Source organism: Anabrus simplex, chromosome 11, assembly GCF_040414725.1.
Source record: "Anabrus simplex isolate iqAnaSimp1 chromosome 11, ASM4041472v1, whole genome shotgun sequence".
Taxonomy (NCBI): domain Eukaryota; kingdom Metazoa; phylum Arthropoda; class Insecta; order Orthoptera; family Tettigoniidae; genus Anabrus; species Anabrus simplex.
The window spans coordinates 122133157-122154803 of NC_090275.1; the positions used below are offsets into that span (position 1 = coordinate 122133157).

Consider the following 21647-nt stretch of genomic DNA (forward strand, 5'->3'; position numbering starts at 1 on the left):
TACATATTTATTTCTATTGAGTGATTTCCATGAATTAGATAACTTATAAGTAGAGTTGCTAGTTTTTGTTAATTAGGGATAAAACAAGAAGATATTTCCCATACCGCTCCAAACATTCTTGTCCACAAGCTTATATTCAAATTTGTTTGGTGTAAAGTTGAGAATCATCAGTTGTATCATTTCATGAGGGGCAGTCAATGCTACGATATATTGTTGATAGTCTTGTTACATGGTGAATTCAAAGATGACGGTCAAAATTATTATATAACTGTCACAAATACAGATAGTAGCGTTGTGGCAGTGGTGAATAGCTGTTATCTCGTGGCATGAATATGAGTATTTTCAAAAATTTATACGATTGTCGTTCAAATTGGCAACTACAGTATGTTTGCTCAACTAAAGTTAGTTGAGTTGATGCCAATACGGCATAAAAATTATATTTTTAAGTTGTGCTTATATTTGCCTCTTTTTACATCAGTAGTGAGGGGAATGTAATTCATAGTAATGATTTCTGTATAATTTGATAAAAAGTATGCAAATTGTACATGATCATCAAAGCTAATCTGTTATTTGCGTGAATCAGTTGGTGACTTTGTGTTCATCGCGGTAGGTTCGAACTTAGCAGTAAGCAAAGATGAAATGCGATGTAATATTATGAAAGGAATTCAGAAATAAATTCTGTGTATGGTTACGACTTTATACTGGCGTATGGCTACAACCAACTGTACGATAACAGTGTTCGTCACTGGCCATCGCAAGAGTTTTTTTTGGACACTACTACTGCGTTCGTGAAAGCTAACATACCAGTAGAAAAAGTAGTACATTCATGGAGGTGGAGATTTACCATCAGCAAATCAGATCTGTTAGAAATACATTCCAATGATCAGTGAAAGGAGGAATTCCTACACGAAATTGAACGGGAGCATGTAATGTCAGTAGTTACGGATTCTGCACGCTACGTGACAAAATCAAGGACTGATTGAAGAAGTAGGTCAGGTCCAGTGCTAGGCTCATAAAGTCAACCTTGTTGGCTGCATTTTTTTAAACAAGCTGGATGAATGTCTACAGTAAAGACAATAATTCCTTTTTAAATGTGCAAAAAAGAAAAGGCATCCTACACTGCATTTCTGACAGAGAAGAAGAGTGTGAAATTTTAACTTTTCCAATGCCTGTGTGTACATGTGGCAGCATTTTTCAAAACACTGGGGTTGAATGTTTCCAACTTCAACAGTGGAAATTGAAAAATTACAAGCAATTTATGTTTCTGTGGAGGGATCTACATACTTGCTGTGAAGACTCAATCAATCAATCAATCAATCAATCAATCAATCAATCAATCATTACTGATCTGCATTTAGGGCAGTTGCCCAGGTGGCAGATTCCCTATCTGTTGTTTTCCTCGCCTTTTCTTAAATGATTGCAAAGAAATTGGAAAAATATTGAACATCTCCCTTGGTAAGTTATTCCAATCCCTAACTCCCCTTCCTATAAACGAATATTTGCCCCAATTTGTCCTCTTGAATTCCAACTTTATCTTCATATTGTGATCTTTCCTATTTTTAAAGACACCATCCAAACTTATTCGTCTACCGATGTCCTCCCACGCCATCTCTCCACTGACAGCTCGGAACATACCACTTATTACATACAATTTACAAAATATTTGTTTAATGTTAACCTAGTCAATACTTACAATACCACATTTTGTGGTTAAATATTTATAAAAAATAGAAAGATCGTGAACATGTTTCGCCCTTCTTAATGGGCATCATCAGCACAATGGATAACCTTAAAACAAATAATTATAATTAAGACTGTTTACAATTATTGGTCATATAAAATTGGAATGAGACGTTGTGATGTTAAAAATTATTTTCAATATCATGATTAAAAAGTTTGACGTGAATGTTACAAACACAAGTTAAAACTACTGTAGTACAATTTAAATGTATCCTCTTCTTTTAACTTTTTGGTGAAAGTCAATATTATTGTCGTGTTAACCACCAAGTAGATTTGAAGAATAAAATAAATAAAAAAAGAATAAACAAATATTTTGTAAATTGTATGTAATCGCTGTCATCAATACGGACCAAAAATGATGTTAATGACTTGTAACATACCACTTAGTCGAGCAGCTCGTCTCCTTTCTCCCAAGTCTTCCCAGCCCAAACTTTGCAAAAAAATTTGTAACACTACTCTTTTGTCAAAAATCACCCAGAACAAATCAAGCTGCTTTTCTTTGGATTTTTTCCAGTTTCTGAATCAAGTAATCCTGGTAAGGGTCCCATACACTGGAACCATACTCTAGTTGGGGTCTCACCAGAGACTTATATGCCCTCTCCTTTACATCCTTACTACAACCCCTAAATACTCTCATAACCATGTGCAGAGATCTGTACCCTTTGTTTACAATCATATTTATGTGATTACCCCAATGAAGGTCTTTCCTTGTATTAATACCTAGGTATTTACAATGATCCCCAAAGGGAATTTTCACCCAACGCTGTAATTAAAACTGAGAGGACCTTTCCTATTTGTGAAACTCACAACCTGACTTTTATCCCCGTTTATCATCATACCATTGCTTACTGTCCATCTCACAACATTATCGAGGTCATTTTGCAGTTGCTCACAATCTCGTAACTTATTTATTACTCTGTACAGAATAACATCATCTGCAAAAAGCCTTATCTCTGATTCCACTTCTTTACACATATCATTGATATATATAAGAAAACATAAAGGTCCAATAATACTGCCTTGAGGAATTCCCCTCTTAATTTTTACAGGGACAGATAAAGCTTCACCTACTCTAATTCTCTGAGTTCTATTTTCTAGAAACAGAGCCACCCATTCAGTCACTCTTTTGTCAAGTCCAATTGCACTCATTTTTGCCAGTAGTCTCCCATGATCTACCCTATCAAATGCCTTAGATAAGTCAATTGCAATACAGTCCAATTGACCTCCTGAATCCAGGATATCCGCTATATCTTGCTGGAATCCTACAAGTTGGGCTTCAGTGGAATAACCTTTCCTAAACCCAAACTGCCTTCTATCAAACCAGTTATTAATATTGCAAACATGTCTTATATAATCAGAAAGAATGCTTTCCCAAAACTTACATACAATGCATGTCAAACTGATTGGCCTGTAATTTTCAGCTTTATGTCTATCACTCTTTCCTTTATATACAGGAGCTACTATAGCAACTCTCCATTCATTTGGTAAAGTTCCTTCATGCAAACAATAATCAAACAAGTACTTCAGATATGGTACTATATCCCAACTCATTGTTTTTAGTATATCCCCCGAAACCTTATCAATTCCAGCTGCTTTTCTAGTTTTCAACTTTTGTATCTTACTGTAAATGTCATTGCTGTCATAGGTAAATTTTAATACTTCTTATGTATTAGTCACCTCCTCTATCTGGACATTATCCTCTTTTTTTTGCTAGTTGTTTTACGTCGCACCGACACAGATAGGTCTTACGGCGACAATGGGACAGGAAAGGGCTAGGAGTGGGAAGGAAGCTGCCGTGGCCTTAATTAAGATACAGCCCCAGCATTTGCCTGGTGTGAAAATGGGAAACCACGGAAAACCATTTTCAGGGCTGCCGACAGTGGGGTTCGAACCTACTATCTCCCGAATACTGGATACTGGCCGCACTTAAGCGACTGCAGCTATCGAGCTCGGTGACATTATCCTTGTAACCAACAATCTTTACATACTGCTTACTGAATACTTCTGCCTTTTGAAGATCCTCGCATACACACTCCCCTTGTTCATTAATTATTCCTGGAATGTCCTTCTGGAACCTGTTTCTGCTTTAAAGTACCTATACTTACTCTTCCATACATACATACATACATTATCATTATAGACTGTTATGCCTTTCAGCGTTCAGTCTGCAAGCCTCTGAGAATTTACTAAACGTCGCCACAATCCTCGATTTGCAACTAGTGTTGTGGCCTCATTTAGTTCTATACCTCTTATCTTTAAATCGTTAGAAACAGAGTCTAACCATCGTCGTCTTGGCCTCCCTCTACTTCTCTTACCCTCCATAACAGAGTCCATTATTCTCCTAGGTAACCTATCCTCCTCCATTCGCCTCACATGACCCCACCACCGAAGCCGGTTTATGCGTACAGCTTCATCCATCGAGTTCATTCCTAAATTAGCCTTTATCTCCTCATTCCGAGTACCATCCTGCCATTGTTCCCACCTGTTTGTACCAGCAATCATTCTTGCTACTTTCATGTCTGTTACTTCTAACTTATGAATAAGATATCCTGAGTTGGTCTGAAAACAGACCGATGTAAAGATAGTTTCGTCTGGGAGCTGACTTCCTTCTTACAGAATACTGTTGATCGCAACTGCGAGCTCACTGCATTAGCTTTACTACACCTTGATTCAATCTCACTTACTATATTACCATCCTGGGAAAACACACAACCTAAATACTTGAAATTATCGACCTGTTCTAGCTTTGTATCACCAATCTGACATTCAATTCTGTTGGATTTCTTACCTACTGACATCAATTTAGTCTTCGAGAGGCTAATTTTCATACCATACTCATTGCACGTATTTTCAAGTTCCAAGATGTTAGACTGCAGGCTTTCGGCACAGTCTGCCATTAAGACCAAGTCGTCAGCATAGGCCAGGCTGCTTACTACATTTCCACCTAACTGAATCCCTCCCTGCCATTTTATACCTTTCAGCATATGATCCATGTAAACTACGAACAGCAAAGGTGAAAGATTACAGCCTTGTCTAACTCCTGTAAGTACCCTGAACCAAGAACTCATTCTACCATCAATTCTCACTGAAGCCCAATTGTCAACATAAATGCCTTTGATTGATTTTAATAATCTACCTTTAATTCCATAGTCCCCCAGTATAGCGAACATCTTTTCCCTCGGTACCCTGTCATATGCTTTCTCTAGATCTACGAAACATAAACACAACTGCCTATTCCTCTCGTAGCATTTTTCAATTACCTGGCGCATACTGAAAATCTGATCCTGACAGCCTCTCTGTGGTCTGAAACCACACTGGTTTTCATCCAACTTCCTCTCAACGACTGATCGCACCCTCCCTTCCAAGATGCCTGTGAATACTTTGCCTGGTATACTAATCAATGAAATACCTCGATAGTTGTTGCAATCCTTCCTGTTCCCTTGCTTATAGATAGGTGCAATTAGTGCTTTTGTCCAATCTGAAGGTACCTTACCAACACTCCACGCTAATTTTACTACTCTATGAAGCCATTTCATCCCTGCCTTCCCACTATACTTCACCATTTCAGGTCTAATTTCATCTATTCCTGCTGCCTTATGACAATGGAGTTTATTTACTATCCTTTCCACTTCCTCAAGCATAATTTCACCAACATCATTTTCCTCCTCCCCATGAGCTCCCCATGATGATTTCCTTTTACACTGAGAAGATGTTCAAAATATTCCCTCCACCTCTCCAGTGATTCCCTGGGATCTATTATGAGTTCACCTGAATTACTCAAAACACTGTTCATTTCCTTTTTCGCTCCCTTCCTAAGATTCTTTATTACTGTCCAGAAAGGTTTTCCTTCTGCTTGACCTAGCCTTTCCAGGTTGTTACCAAAATCTTCCCATGACTTCTTTTTGGATTCAACAACTATTTGTTTCGCTGTGTTTCTTTCATCTACATACAACTCCCTGTCTGCCTCGGCCCTTGTTTGGAGCCATTTCTGATAAGCCTTCTTTTTACTTTTACAAGCTGCTCTCACTTCATCATTCCACCAAGATGTTCGCCTTTTCCCATCTTTACACACAGTTGTTCCTAGGCATTCCCTTGCTGTTTCTACTACAGCATCCCTGTATGCCACCCATTCACTTTCTATATCCTGAACCTGCTTACTGTCTACTGTTCGAAACTTCTCACTAATCATATCCATGTACTTCTGTCTAATTTCCTCATCCTGGAGATTTTCTACCCTTATTCGTTTGCAGACAGATTTCACTTTCTCTACCCTACGCCTAGAGATACTTAGTTCACTACAGATCAGATAATGGTCTGTATCATCGAAAAATCCCCGAAAAACTCGTACATTCCTAAAAGATTTCCTGAATTCAAAGTCTGTTAAGATATAGTCTATTATGGATCTGGTACCCCTAGCCTCCCATGTGTAGCGGTGAATAGCCTTATGCTTGAAGAATGTATTTGTAACAGCTAAACCCATACTAGCACAGAAGTCCAGCAAACGCTTCCCATTCCCATTAGCTTCCATATCTTCCCCACATTTACCAATCACCCTTTCGTATCCTTCAGTTCTATTCCCAACTCTCGCATTGAAATCGCCCATTAGCACTATTCTATCCTTGCTGTTGACCCTGACCACGATGTCACTCAATGCTTCATAAAACTTGTCAACTTCATCCTCATCTGCACCCTCACATGGTGAATACACGGACACAATTCTTGTCCTAATTCCTCCCACTGACAAATCTACCCACATCATTCGCTCACTTACGTGCCTAACCGAAACTATGTTGCGTGCAATGGTATTCCTGATAAAGAGCCCTACCCCAGACTCTGCCCTTCCCTTTCTAACACCCGTCAAGTACACTTTATAATCTCCTATCTCTTCCTCCTTATCTCCCCTTACCCGAATATCACTTACTCCTAGCACATCCAGATGCATCCTCTTTGCTGACTCAGCAAGTTCTACCTTCTTTCTTTCATAAGCCCCATTAATATTGATAGCTCCCCATCGAATTCCATTTCGTTCGCCAAGTTGTTTCCAAGGAGTCCCTCGCCTGTCAAATGGGAGTGGGACTCCATTACTCCCATAGGTCCGAGGCTTGCTTAAAGTGTTCTGAGCTCGGTAAATTCATGAAGCAGGATGCTGCCCTACTTGCACATAGTCCAAGTGAGGATCTCTCCTCTAACGGGTTATGGACCACCGGTGAATTGTGTAGTCCTGGCCGCCTGAGCACAAGGAGGGCCACGACTCAGAATATGTCCGAGATGCCCACTCCCATTCCGTAGCAACTGGTATCCCGACTCTCAGGACCACTTACTAGGCCACTCAGCCGTTGCCCATGGTTCACGAACTAGGACGTGACTACAGTAACCCACAAACATGAACTCTTCCATTTTACACTAAAATTAGTGTGGCCACCAATTATGCTTGCCATCATGTTATCCTTAGCTGACTTCTTTGCTAGATTCAATTTCCTAGTAAGTTCCTTCAATTTCTCCTTACTTCCACAGCCATTTCTAACTCTATTTCTTTCCAACCTGCACCTCCTTCTTAGTCTCTTTACTTCCCTGTTATAATATAGTGGATCTTTACCATTCCTTACCACTTTTAAAGGTACAAACCGATTTTCACATTCCTCAGCAATTGCTTTAAACCCATCCCAGAGTCTGTTTACATTTTTATTTACCGTTTTCCATCGATCATAGTTACTTATTAAAAACTCCCTCATGCCTGATAACCTTGATGTAAAAGGCAATGTTTGAGCACCCCCAGAATGTGGATCTGGCCAGGAAGATTGTAGAAGCCATCGGATCAGTATCTCCTTCAGAACTGCTCCAATTTAAGAGCGATTCCTCATTTCTTAAGAGGATGCAGTGTCAGCAATTTTTAGAGGCTCACAGCTTTCACCTGAGTGCTTCGTCAAGAAGGTCCCCATGGAATTAAGATTATGGAACTACTGTAATTAAAATGTGCGTGGTATCCATGTTCAAGTGTGGGACTGAAAGCTCATTTTCAGAATATAGTCTCGTAGTAAGCGATTAGAGGTGACAGCTGCAATTGCAAAAACTGTAGTATTGAGATAAGACTAAAGAAGGAAGCTTCTGTTTGAGATGCTGCATGGAGGTGAATATGAATATTTTATTAATTTTATATGGTTTTAAACACATTTTTTGTACAAATCTGATCGCTTTCCAGATTTTAACACCATATTTGCTTGCATGTAACTCACACGTTTTTGACCAAAATTAAGTGTAAACATTTTCAGTGCATGATATATGCAGGGATTTGTGTGCAAAAGGTCATATTTAAAAAAAAAATGTAAAATTAGCATTAGGGTATTGAAACAAGACCACTGGCATACTTACCCTGTTCATTGTCACTGCCTTCGGTCTCCGAGCTATTCTCGCCTGCGTCATTCTCATCACCATCCTATACTGCATCTCATTTGCCCGTCTTCATGGAACTTTTCACAATAACGTCTTTTGACACCATAACCCATTCCCGCATAACCCAGTCACACACAAGTTCATCTGACAGCCTTTTTATTTTGCCTGCTGACATCGGCTCATGCTCCCTTCCTGCCATCCATTTGGTGTGCAATTTACGTTTGTTGTCCTTCAAGGGCTCCAGGAATTACAACGAGGTCAGTTTTCATTTACTGAAGACGTTTCTTTGTGTCTTCCACCAAGTGTCTGTGGAAAGTGTCCCACACTAGCATTGCTGGGCGTCAAAGCAGTGCCCCATCCTGGACAAGAGCTGTATCCATCCATCCTTTCTCTTGAACCCGTACATGAATGCCTTCGGGAAACTTAGCTTTAGGAACTGTTTTTCTTTTGAAAATAACGTTTGGTGGCAATTTTCTTCCATCTGCGGTTATTGCTAGCATGACTGTGCAAAGCTGTTTTTCACACCCAGTTGTACGTACAAGCACGCTTAATTCTCCCTTCTTGTTGATGGTGGTGTTGCATGGCATGTCAACGTTTATCAGGGTTTGATCTGCATTGCCAATTTGAGATAAGAGGTAATTGTTTTTCTTCTGCATTGCTATCACATGGTGATGAAAATCTATGATTTTGATGCTAAAATCGCTTGGCATTCTTTGGCAAAGAGATGTTCGCCTTCACAGACACAATCCCTTTTGTCATGAATCTACGGATCCAAGCCCGGCTCACTTTCAGATTCAAACAGCTGATTCCTCCTTTAATCACTAGTTCGCGTGCTTTGAAATGTAGCATCTTGTGCGAGATACTAAAGCCATCATTTCGCAACTCTCTAACATAACGAATCAACTCACCTTCCTGCTCAGGAAACTTTAACAGTTTTCGGTTTGGTTGGTGGCTTCTAGCACAGCTTTCTGTTTATGGCAGTAGCGAACATTAAACTCAGTCACTATGTTCTTCAGCATTTTATCACTTTGAGTTTAAACCCAGTCGTATAACTCCCACGTTTCTCCGTAACAAACATCGATCTACACAAGAAAACTTACCTGAGAAAGAAGAATGAAAAGTGAAGACAGAATACTGGTACTTATCGGATCACTTGACTGCCTGGACAGGGAAACACTCTCAGTTCATGTGATCAGCTCTGCGGGACAGGTAGCGATAAGCATATTGACAGAGACGGAAGAGTGAGAGGGGTGGCTGAGTGTGACTGGCTGGCTGGGGCGAGGGTTGTGAGTTACGTATTTTTGTTAAAACCGTTCTGCAGGTAGAAAGAAATGCAGGATCTTCTTGTACTGTCGTACAAATTGGTACAGTCCTCATATTTAATGTAGGCACGTCCTCGGAGTACCCATACTTTATTTCGTGTATGTACTGTAGTCTTTATGACAACATCAGAAATTTGCGTTATGTATGGCGAATTTTTCCCGCAATTTCAAATGTTGAAAATGGGGTGCGAGATATACACGGTGGCGGGTTATATGCGAGCAAATACTGCATTTTTTATAAGAAAAAGAAGAATAAATGCACGAAACACTATCTTTAAATTTTAAATCAAGAAATCTTAAAACATACATTTTTTTTTTTTTCTAACACTTCTACATACAAGTATGTAATATACAATGATATTGGGACTTCTAGTCCTTTATTTATAGTAATTAATGCCATTAGCGTATATTCATAGTACATTATAATATTCAGTTTATTTTGGTGTATTTTGTTCATAACTTATCAATACCAATACATAAAATATATGAATACTAAAGAAATGCTATACAGACTAAAATGCTAACACATCCACCTGGTGTGATCATATGAACACGGCACCTGCTGACAAAACTGTGAAAATTTGTAGCTATGGACTTGAAAGAAATCGGCGGGAAAAAATAATTTTGGCATTAAAGGGTGAGGAGGATGGAGCCTGAGTGCACGGTAACGGTTACTCTTGATTGTTTCAGGAGCCAGTTCTGTTCTCCTGCTCAATCCGAGACAACATCCTGTACGGAGCCAACAACCCATCGGTCGTCACGGAAAGCGAGCTTGTTAACGTGGCCAAGGAGGCCAATGCCTATGATTTTGTGGTGGCACTGCCCAAGGGATTTGACACGGAGGTTGGTGAGCGCGGCGTCTTGTTGTCTGGCGGTCAGAAGCAGCGCATTGCAATAGCTCGTGCTCTCATTAAGGTTAGTTGATAGACTGTTCCACATTTCAACTTTCTACAAACCACATTTACTCAACTATAAAACCCCACCTTGTTTTTCTCTCTCTCTCTCTCTCTCTCTCTCTCTCTTAATTTTTATGTTGTAAAATGGGAGAGGGTGTAAAAGATAGCTATTTGAAAAATAGGTTCATCTGGTGGGGTTTTATAATTCGAAAAGATATGCCTTGTTCGATCTTTAATCGAATGATTATCATTAATTATGTAAATAACCAGCAAAACAATAATTTATTTAAAGATGTTTACTACAAAGTAATAAGAAACAAGGAGTTTTAAAATTCACATTAACTTCAGTTACAGGTTTTCTTTGCTTTTTCAGAAATGCTATAATGTTCAGCTTGAATGAGGCTCTATTACTCGTTTCTAGCTTGTGAACTACATGAGATGCTTCGAAAATGCACTCACCTACTAGCAAACAGACACATGTTAATGAGGACCACTGTTGACTGTGACTCGCAGCCAGTTTTAGACAGAGTTACGACGAATATGCTACAATTTTTTTCTTGTCCAAGACATTTCATAAATATCTTGCAGAGAATTATCATAGGAACCAGCAAATCCAGTGGGACGACTGTTATTCTGTAACCTCAGTGTTATTCATCGATTGCTGATACTTGCCACATGAGATCTAAAGTTGTTACAATACCACTGTTGCCATTAGTGAGAGCGCATTGACTTTCTTGAAAGTGCGTAGGAATAGAGTTCAATAGCTCGTGACTGTTCATACACCATTTACAAAGAGTAAATCCTGCACATCTGAGGAGGTCTTGAAGTTCAGATTGGACAATTTGGGCTCCAGACATACAACCGTCAATGTAGAAATCTAGCTTGAGAATGATGGATGCTCTGGGAAAGCATCCTTCGTCAGTGGCAAACTGCTGCAGGTATCTTGCTGCAAGAAATGGTGCAGACAAGTTCCGTCGGTAACTGTCGTGAGGTTGTATGTTTTGAACATCTCCTTAGGATCTTCTCACCACAGGATGCATTGCAAGTGATAATCCTGTGGAGTGATATTCACCTGGTGGTACATTTTCTCAATATTTTTAGTGAATGCAATAGGTATGGTGCAAAATCTCAGGATTGTGGAGCAGAGGTCATTTTGAATTGTAGAACTTATAAGAAGGATGTCGTTAAAGCTTAAACCATTTCCAGTCTTTGTTGAGGCATCGAATCAAACACACGTTTTTGTCGTGCTGCTAGTTTGTTTAAAGACAGGATGATGTGGGAAGTAGTAATTATTTTCTTCAGCTTCTGTTGTCACCTGCTGAATCAGTTGCATGTGGCCAGGTGCTTCATTTTCTCTCGTGAAATCGATGTATTCTTGGCATAAGTGCTTATCACTTTGAAGTCTTCTTTCTAATAAGTGAAAACGTTGGGGGGGGGGGGTGTCATTTTCTTTGAATTACTGAGTTTTGCATGGTCATTCTTAAGGGGAAGGCTTACTGTATATCTTCCATGTCTGTCTCGTTTGGTATTCTCCTGAAAATACCTTTTGTATTCTCTTTCCTGTAGTGAATAAACAGCATGATTTCTTCTTCAATGCTCCAAAACTTCTGGAGTTGGTTTCCAAGCGTGATGTCATTAGGAAGGAAGAATGCCTGAGAATTGTGTAATTCTTCTTGTCGTGGTAGTCTATAATTACTGCCAATGAGTATCCAACCAAGAAGTGTATTTTGTAAAATGGCATAGTTGCCTGGACGTTTCTTGCGTTCCATCTTCAGAAGATACTTGAATACTAGGACTCCGACAAGAAGGTCAATGAGACTTGTAAAATCCTGGATCTTTTCTTATATTCCAGTTATCCCAATTATTGATTATTTTGGGAAGAACTACACAATCAATATTTAGGCTGTAGTCATTCACGTTTGAGGGTTTACTGTTGTGTGAGAATGTAAAAAAAGATCCCCGAAGGCTTGTAACATCGTGTGGGTTTTGTATCTTTTTAAACGAATTTGTTGAACAGCCGTTCCTAAAATTAACTTACTCTGAGAACCGTTGTAAAGGACAGCTTGAATTATATGAAACCTTGCACCAGGGTCATGGATTCTTATTCAGCAACACTTGAAATGCAGGTTTGGTAGCTAAAGTACTTGTGATCTGTTCCTTGTTGGGTTTGGTCTTCTGATGTGTTTGCTTTTCGTGATGTCTGTGACAGTGTGTGATGGTATTTATTACACGTTTTACAAGTCACCTCATATGAGAAATACTAAGACAATTGCTGCATGCACCACTTTATGTATGTCGCTAATGTTTAAACGAAGAAACTTGGGACCGAGCTCGATAGCTGCAGTCGCTTAAGTGCGGCCAGTATCCAGTATTCGGGAGATAGTGGGTTCGAACCCCACTGTCGGCAGCCCTGAAAATGGTTTTCCGTGGTTTCCCATTTTCACACCAGGCAAATGCTGGGGCTGTACCTTAATTAAGGCCACGGCCGCTTCCTTCCCACTCCTAGCCCTTTCCTGTCCCATCGTCGCCGTAAGACCTATCTGTGTCGGTGCGACGTAAAACAAGTAGCACAAAAAAAAAAAAAAAAAAAAAAAACTTGGGCATGCATATAATTTGTGTGAAATATTACAAACACAACATGGGTTGCTTGTAGACATAAGACTGATGTCATTTGGTAGGTTCATTGAATCCTTTGTGTTTTCTTGGTCTGAGCCATGAGATTGATTTGGAAAAGCAATTGGCATGCATTACTGCAAAGTTTCGCATTTCTATTCCAAAAAACTTGACAAGATGTCATCATGATTACCAAACATGTTTTCAGATTCTAACTTTAGCTTTTAATCAATATGAGATAACAGTAATTCATTCAGAATTCAATCTTGAATGCTGGAAGTGCATCTTGAAACATGTTCATTAAAGGATGCAATTCTGGTTCCGTAGAACTTGGTTTAGTTCAAAGTTTGACATATTCAGAGCAATAAGTTTTGGACAATGATATCTGATTGTAGGTGTTTGTAAAGTTGGAATCTGAAATGCTTGTGTCATTAGCTTCACTTTTAACTGATCAGAGCAAGTAGCAAAATCTTTGTGTATTTGACAGATCCTCATTAGCTATGCTAAGATTTTCAAAGTTTTCTTTTTAATGCAACCATGTGATAAAATTACTATTGAAAGTTGGCCTAGAATTATTTATTTTAATTTTTTTTTTTACAGCAGGAATCATTTAGAGAAGGGGCATGTAAATCAACTTTATTGCGCCTTGTGGTTTAGATTCTACTATGTCGTGCAAATTCCCAAATAATCGCGGTATCCATTTCGTCGAATAACTCTAAACCTAAGTTAACTGCTTGGATTTTTTCATTGAGTGATCCCAATCTATTTAATTTAATTTGAATTAGTGCGAGATCTGCAGCTTTTAATTCCGTGTCTGCCAATGTTTCAATGCGACTAAGACCGGCCTTAAGGATTCCTTTTTTCTAGTAAGTAAGAAACTGCTTCATAAGACAAAAATAATGTGGTCATGGGTGACATTTTATCATTCATCTTACGTGAAGGATTTACAGAAGTCGAATTTTTCACCATTATATAGTAGTGTCACAATGAAAGGAAGAAACCACTCCACATTGCTTTCTTGGATCTCGACGCATGCACTCAGGCTGCGTAGTGTACCAGAAGTACATATTCGATGGATCCATTTCCTGTATTGGAATGCCACCAGCTCTGTTTGATGTGCTGCTGGAATGTCTGCACCATTTCGCATTCAAGTTGGTGTTCATCAGCGATCTCCTCTATCTCTGCTTCTGTTCGTCCTCCGTCTCGACACCATCAGCACAGAAGTGTTAACACCACACCCATGCGCTCTACTGTAAGCTGATGGCTTTATGGTCGGCTGTGAATCCCGCCAAGATTTGCAACAACTAGTCCAACATTGAAAAACTCCTTGGACGGATATGGCCTGCGACTTAACGTCGGGAAGACTAAGTACCTAGAGTGTGGGGTACACACTTAACATCAATGGCATTGAGATTTTGAAAACATCTCAATTTAAATACCTGGGATCACTTATCCAATCGGGTGGTGACACACTCCCAGATGTTCGAAGCAGAATCAACACTGCCTGGATGAAGTGGTGCCAAGTCACAGGAGTCCTTTTTGATTGGAGGGTGCCAATGTATCAGAAATCGAAAATCTATGGAACCATCATCAGACCAGTGGCACGGTATGAAACTGGGTGTTGGCCAGTTACAAGGAGATACGAACAACAGCTGCAGGTCATGGAGATGAAGATGCTTCCCTCACTAGAAATGAGGATGTTCGGATGGCATTTGGTGGGGTGACCTGTAGTTCCACGCTATGAAGTCAAAGGAGTCATTGAGCCGCTGTGTGAAGTTCTACTGAAGTAATCCCACATCGTAACACAACTTTAAACTTTCACTTTGTTGTGAAAATTGAGACAGGTAAGAGGACTAATGGAAGTAAGTTGAGGATATACCAGCCCAAGAAGGAACTCCTGTGGGACAAAGTTGTTATGAATCGTCATTTCCAAAAGACATGAGGTAGTTGGCATTGTGGTGGTACAATTTAAGGGGGATTAGTATAATAACTGCCAGCTATGACTTTTAGTATGTGTGGAATTTAAAATGTATCATTTAACAATGCGCCATGAACTGTTAGACAATTTGTTAATTGTGGTACATCTAATATTTTGATTGGACGACGAGGAGTAATTTCTATGGCTTTTGTTCCTGGACTTCGCTGTGCGATTGTCAACTGTCGACGTGCGTTGACTTGTGGACCTATTCTGTGAGCTGGTCATCTCCAAGATGGTTGTCTAGCCATTATGGCTAAAGGAATTGATTACCTTCCGCCCTAGTTAAGGGACCGAAGTGGCTGTGGAGCGTCTTACTTATTGTGTACCTACGGTGTGATAAGTTATTTGCTTGGTTTAATTTACTCTTCAAGTAACTGATTAGTAGAGTGTAACTTATATTTTACTTTAAACTAACAGTGTGTTGTACAGTAAAACTTGCTCAACGTGGAATCACAAGGGTCCAAGTTTCTTTTCCGGATTGAACAAAATTATACAAAAAAATTCACAAATTACTTACCCCTGATCCATTAGTCTCGTTTTGGTGATGTGAAGCTCTGTAACACAATATCTTGATGTACAGTAGGTTTTTATTACTCTCGCATAGGCCTGCACTATAACACACTGAACATATTATGTACAGTACTCAATGAAAACCGGACAATTTGTGCCTTATTCCACTTGTTTAATAGACAGACTACAGTATACATACAACCCTTTCAGACCACGTACGCACAATTGTGCGGGTTCGTGTTTTATTCATCCCTGAGTTTATTTGACGTTTTCTTGACACTAGATCAGACTGCAGTGCTTATGTGGGACATGTAGCATGTGGGTGCTTTTCTTCAGATGTTAATTTTTATTTTATAAAATAAACTGTAAACACATGTATTTAAGAGCATTTTAGTCAGTTTTTGACATACAAACAAAAATTCACACCTCCAGTTTTCTTTCAGGTCTGATTGATTGATTGATTGATTGATTGATTGATTGATTGATTGATTGATTGATTGATTGATTGATTGATTGATTGATTGATTGATTTTTGTTGTTTAAAGGGGCCTAACATCGAGGTCATCGGCCCTTCTTTCAGGTCTGAAAGGGATAACACATTACATACAGTACTGTATTTGTTAAGTTATTCCTTTTTCCACATGTCTAACAAAGAAACCTGTTTCACCTTCCTTGATGTCATGTCTTTCTCAATGCAGTCTTTAGTGCTGTACAGTAGCTGAAGAAGTTGCGGTGTATTCGACTTGATAGCAAATTTCCTAATGTCCCTGACACACCCAATAGCTTGTTCATTAGTGCGTATTTTTTCCTGACTTTCTCTTTCCTCCTCCTCCTCTTTCTGGTCTTCGTACCTCAAATTATCATCTTCATTCTCTGTACAGCGGATCTTCAAAAGATGTACAGCAGACTGGAAACTGTAGTGAGTAGCAAGTTGGTCGTCGCTGCGAATGTATTCATCCACATTACATGCGAAATTCTGTTGTTGGCTCAGTATAGATATCAGTGCAGCATTTTCAGTCATTTCCTCAAATGTGCCGACGTCATCATTTTCTGCAAATCCCACTTTTGCAAAACACTTTATGACTGTTTGGAAGTTTGATCTGCTTCATAGCCAAACTGATCCAGTTGACAGCATCCAGTATGGAAATTGAGCATGCAAGGGAGTAGGTGTTGTCAGCTGTATCAACATTCTTGATCAGTGACTGCATCAGTAAACACCGTAGTGAGATTTAAAGGTGTAAATCACTCCTTGGTCCATAGGTTGAACAACGCTGGTTTTGTTAGGTGGAACCCAGGCTAGCTTGACATTGGAAAGCAACACATGAGGGTGATAAGTAGCATTGTCGAGAAAAAGAATAATTTTGCGATTTTCCTTCTTCATCCTACATTTAAATTTGTTCAGCCATTCTTCTATTAGAGCACTGGTCATCCAGGCTTTCCCATTCCTCCTCCAAGTTACCAAAAGCTTGCGCGCAAATCCAAGTTTTTAAAACACCTTGGTTTTGCTGATTTCCCGATTACCAGGCACTTTTTCCATTTCCCCCTCCATTTAACTGCACAACACAAGTCATTTTTTTCAACATTTTACCCCCACCACACTTTTCCCCATGAAGCGCAAGTGACTTTGAAGGCAAGGCTTCGAAAGACAATCCTGTTTCATCGGCGTTGAAAATGTCTTTAGGTTCATAACCAAAAATTAAATTTTGTAGCATCGATTTCCACTCAGCTACTGCATTTCCATCCACATCTTTGGTCTCGCCACAGACTTCATTCCATACAATATTGTGTCTTGTTTTGAAACCCTCTAGCCACCCAGTTGATGCTTTAACCTTTACCACTCGTCTGTCGGGTGAGGCCCGACATTACGATATTCTCGTTCCGGTCGCATGTCGGGCGAGACCCGACATGACATTTTATCGCCCACCGCTCGTCTGCCATTTCTTAGCCGACAAAATAAATGATGCTATACTGTACTGCCATCTTTTGGTTCAGTGTGGAACTTTGTAGAATCCAGATATTATTTGACAATCAGTCAATAATCTATTATTTAGAGGGCAGTGTAACCGTCAAATGTCCACTCACGCATGCGAAAGGTCGAGCGATAGTAAACAAACATGGTCGCCATGTGCTCTTATAGTCATATATAGTTTACTGTTCAATGTTGTATATGTCGGGTAACACACAAAACCACAGTATTTTCTCACCTCTTCACCTTCCTTGTACCCTAAAAGTGAACTGGCGATGTTCGGCTTGTGTACCGTATCCCAACACGTGCCTGATGCTGACGGCTGGCACAATTATAAATCAACTGATCCCGATTTCAAGAAATCGCCGTTTAGCCTAAAATCTACCGTGAGGTATGAAACCAGAGACTGAATAGAGTTTTTTAATTGCTCTTTACCGATAATTTGTTCATTGAAATAATTAATGAAACCAATCGGTATGCGATAACGATAGTAATAGTAATAATAATAATAATAACGATAATGCAAAATAATGTATCTTAAATTGCACATATTGCTTTTATTTGCTCCAGTATAGCTACTTAAAATGTGTATAGCCTAAATTCATCATTTAAAAGCAAATGCTACCTCCAAAATCGTGAAAGATGAATACAGGTCATATAAGATAAAAATTCACATTTAAAATACGAGTAGTAGAGACAACACAGAGAACTTTAATTCGAGGGGTAAGGGTTAAAGGCGGTGTTGCCAAGTGATTTAGCAATTGCAAGAGCCTCATTCTGTAGCATAGGTCCACTAACCAGAAGGTTTCTCGAACGGGCACTGACGAATCATTCCCACACTAAATCATTGATTTCTTCGTTGGCTGTTACCTTAGATTTCCTCTTCATTTGTCCGTTCCCCTCCTCCATCTACTGCTTAGTAATGTCGTCCTTATGTTTTAACGTCCCATAAAATTGAGTTTTTCCACATCTGAAATGCGACATAATTACACGCACAGACAACTTTTCCTTTTTATTCGCTTCAATACCTTTCCCTTTCTCATTCAGTGTCGGTGACGTATATTTCTTAGCCATCGTGCTGTCTTCAAAACTGACAGATTTACTGACAGGACACAAAGTAAGGGAACTGTTTACTTTAGAATTGGACTCAAGTGGTACATCAAGATAAAGATCTCTACAAACCATGGCAAGAGTCAGGCAATTAGTGGAGATTTAAATCCCATTCTACCAGGAATTTGGGAAACCTGGACCTCATTGGAGCACACGTGTTATGGTCTGTAAACACCTGACTCTTCCCCTGGCAAAATATTTATGTACCTGCAGTACCGGGTAGCCCTAAATAAATTTCACAGCTAACGCATAATTTCCGCATTATACAGTAATTATTTTCATAATTTCTTTCCATTTCCACATTGAACAGATTCCACTTTATTGGCGTTCCGCTTTGAACAAGTTTTACTATACAGTGGAACTTTGGATTGCGAGCATAATTCGTTCCTGCAACATGCTCTTAATCCAAATCGCTTGTATATCAAAGCAAATTTTCCCATAAACTATTGAAACTCGGATGATTCGTCCACAACACAAAAACATTTATTTGCATAACATTTCTAAAACAAAATATTACGTAAAACAACTAAACTGCATTTTACCTTACAATAGAATCATTGTTGGTGTGAGGGAGACGAGAGATGACATGAGAAGAGTTACTGTGTAGCACGAATTTCACTAACGGAATCACTGCTATCGGTTGGCTCATTGGAAGTGTTTTCTTTTCGTGCAACTTTAACGAGGAACCTGTCTAATGACTGTTGCTTTTGCCTCTTTTTGAGGATTTCACGAAAATGTGACATTGCATTGTCATTTAACAGATTCATCCACTGTAATCATCTCCTTCTTCCAACTGAATTCCTTTTTAGCCTTCTTTTCGTTCACAGGGCCCATCGTTGCAGAACAGTTATATCACAGATGACAGAAACAAAACATGCACACTCGTACGGTGTTGACTATGCGAGCGAGGCACGCCAACTGAAGTCCAGCGCGGGAAATGATTACACACTCTTTCCCAGGAAAGAGAGTGGCAGGGGGAGGGGAAAACAAAGGCACAGGGGAGGTGGAAGCGTACGTACATGTGATGCTCGTATTGCGAAACCTCACTCGCTTATCAAGTCACAATTTATTTAGAATATTTGCTCGTCTTTCAAAACACTCGTAGACCAAGTTACTCGCAATCTGAGGTTCCACTGTATTATTATTTAATTTTTATAAACGGGTGCCTCTAAGGATTATTAATGGACCTCTTCGTTGGTAAGTTTTGAAAACCTCATATTTTTGTGAAGATATCTCGTCCACCATGACTGTGTTGGCACAAGAAGTTCCCGCAAATTCAAACATATCTGGCTTCATTATTGGCTATACACTGCAAAGGTGATGCGTTGTTAGTTCCTGTGATATTTTGTGAAAATGCTTCTAATTTTGCATTCATTGATTGAAATAATATTTGAAGTAGTTTAAAAGTGTTCCCCTATAAATTCCAAGTTGATATTCAGTATGTACTTTGAAGCCTTTAAAACAAGAACCAACCTGTGGTCTCCATGCGAACACCAATCCCTACAATGCCTGCACTGGCAGCAACCAAAACATTACAGCAATGCAAAGAAAACAAGTGGAAGCTAATGTCACCTTTAAAGAAAAACACAACACAAGAAAAAATGCAATACTTACTGTAGGTAGACCAGGTGACCACTACCCGTGGAAGGAAATAAAATAAAACTGTCACTGTATGGATTTAAAATGTCCACAAGACAGACATGCACAGATAGTTTGAAATAAATATACAAATTTAATAACATAGGAAAAACTCTGGACATCCAGAAAACAGAACATCAACAAGGATTAAACTTAAAATAGAAATTTAATAAAGAAAAATTAACAATCTACCCTACGGATCAATCAGACCTACATTTACTAATTGGGACCCAATATCAATAACTTTAATAAGCTAACCTAGCCCCCTTTCATGGAATTCAAATAAATAACAATCTTTGATGCCTTTACAAGTCATCGGTTCGGGAAATCTAATGCTTGAATTCATATGTTAACTGATAATTTTCTTTTCTTGGGAAATACATTAGGCATGTTTAAAATCTTCTTAAGGTACTAAGCGAGGAGTTCTCACAAGGGTTTTCACACCCACTTACAAATAGAGAGAAACAAGAAAAATCCCGCAAATAAATCGGGCAAAAATCAGAAATATACTATCCCAAGGATTAACAGTGATATGTTAAAATTAACCCAATCACACTCACATTATCTGCCCAAAAGCTGGTCAAGCAAAATCAGCAATCCACAGAACAACATCCCACCAGAAACATTAAATTAATTCTCCGCCAACATTCAATACATAATCACCCTGGCAACGTTCACCCTAGGAAGAGTAGAGCCAATCCCAATTAGGGACGCAACAATGCAAATTAGGGATCAGAAAAAAATCAGAATAGCAAGATCCCAGGGGAGATAAGAAAACTGAATAAAACAGAATTGGAAAATAACCGCAAGGTAAAACCGTATGAATACTGCCTCGCTTAGTATCCTTCGATTACCCCAACACACCCCCTTAAGAAAGGCTTAAGGCATCACCAATTTTAAAAAAAGAATAATAATATTAATATTACAATAATATTTTGTTAAGGATTCTAATTTTGAAATGTTCATAACCGTACAATACAAATCCTTGGGAACTGATTTCCAACGTACACGTGTAGAACTAGTAATCATATTATAATTCGCGAACTCAAGTCCCGAAAAATTCCCGATTTTGTTGTTTCAGGTAAGATTTTCCACGTAACCAAATTACACAGCACACGCACTTTGACGAGATCATAATAGATATGAAGTAGACAGTTTTTTCAGACTTACAGTCTTGGCGGTGTAGTTGAAGTCTGAGGCCATAATTACACCGAAGGCAGAAGAGAAAGTTAATTAAATTAATTAATATATAAATACTACATCGGTGATGTTCCAAAAGTCGGTCAAGAGAAGAAAGGCACTTCAGGAGGGGAATGAATCCCCTAGAATCCACAAGATTAACCCGGATCCATGTTAGAAGCGTGCTTCACCGTGAACCGTGAAATAGGCGTCCGTTCGCTCTCCGTGTTCACAGCAGCCAGGCTTCTGCTCGCTTCAGTAACAAGAAGTTGGCAAGTCACGCCTGGGGAAGGATGCGTCAGAGC

At 39.2% G+C, this 21647-nt stretch overlaps 1 protein-coding gene across 2 annotated transcripts in view; it reads left to right on the plus strand.

Annotated features, from left to right (window-relative positions):
* Window positions 1-21647, plus strand: part of LOC136883180 (ATP-binding cassette sub-family B member 10, mitochondrial) — a 199887-nt gene that overhangs the window by 101016 nt on the left and 77224 nt on the right. For both annotated transcript variants that reach the window (XM_067155360.2, XM_067155361.2), the window contains exon 8: window positions 10143-10367. In XM_067155360.2, coding sequence (XP_067011461.1) covers window positions 10143-10367 — 225 coding nt within the window. The remainder of the gene's footprint in view (window positions 1-10142; window positions 10368-21647) is intronic.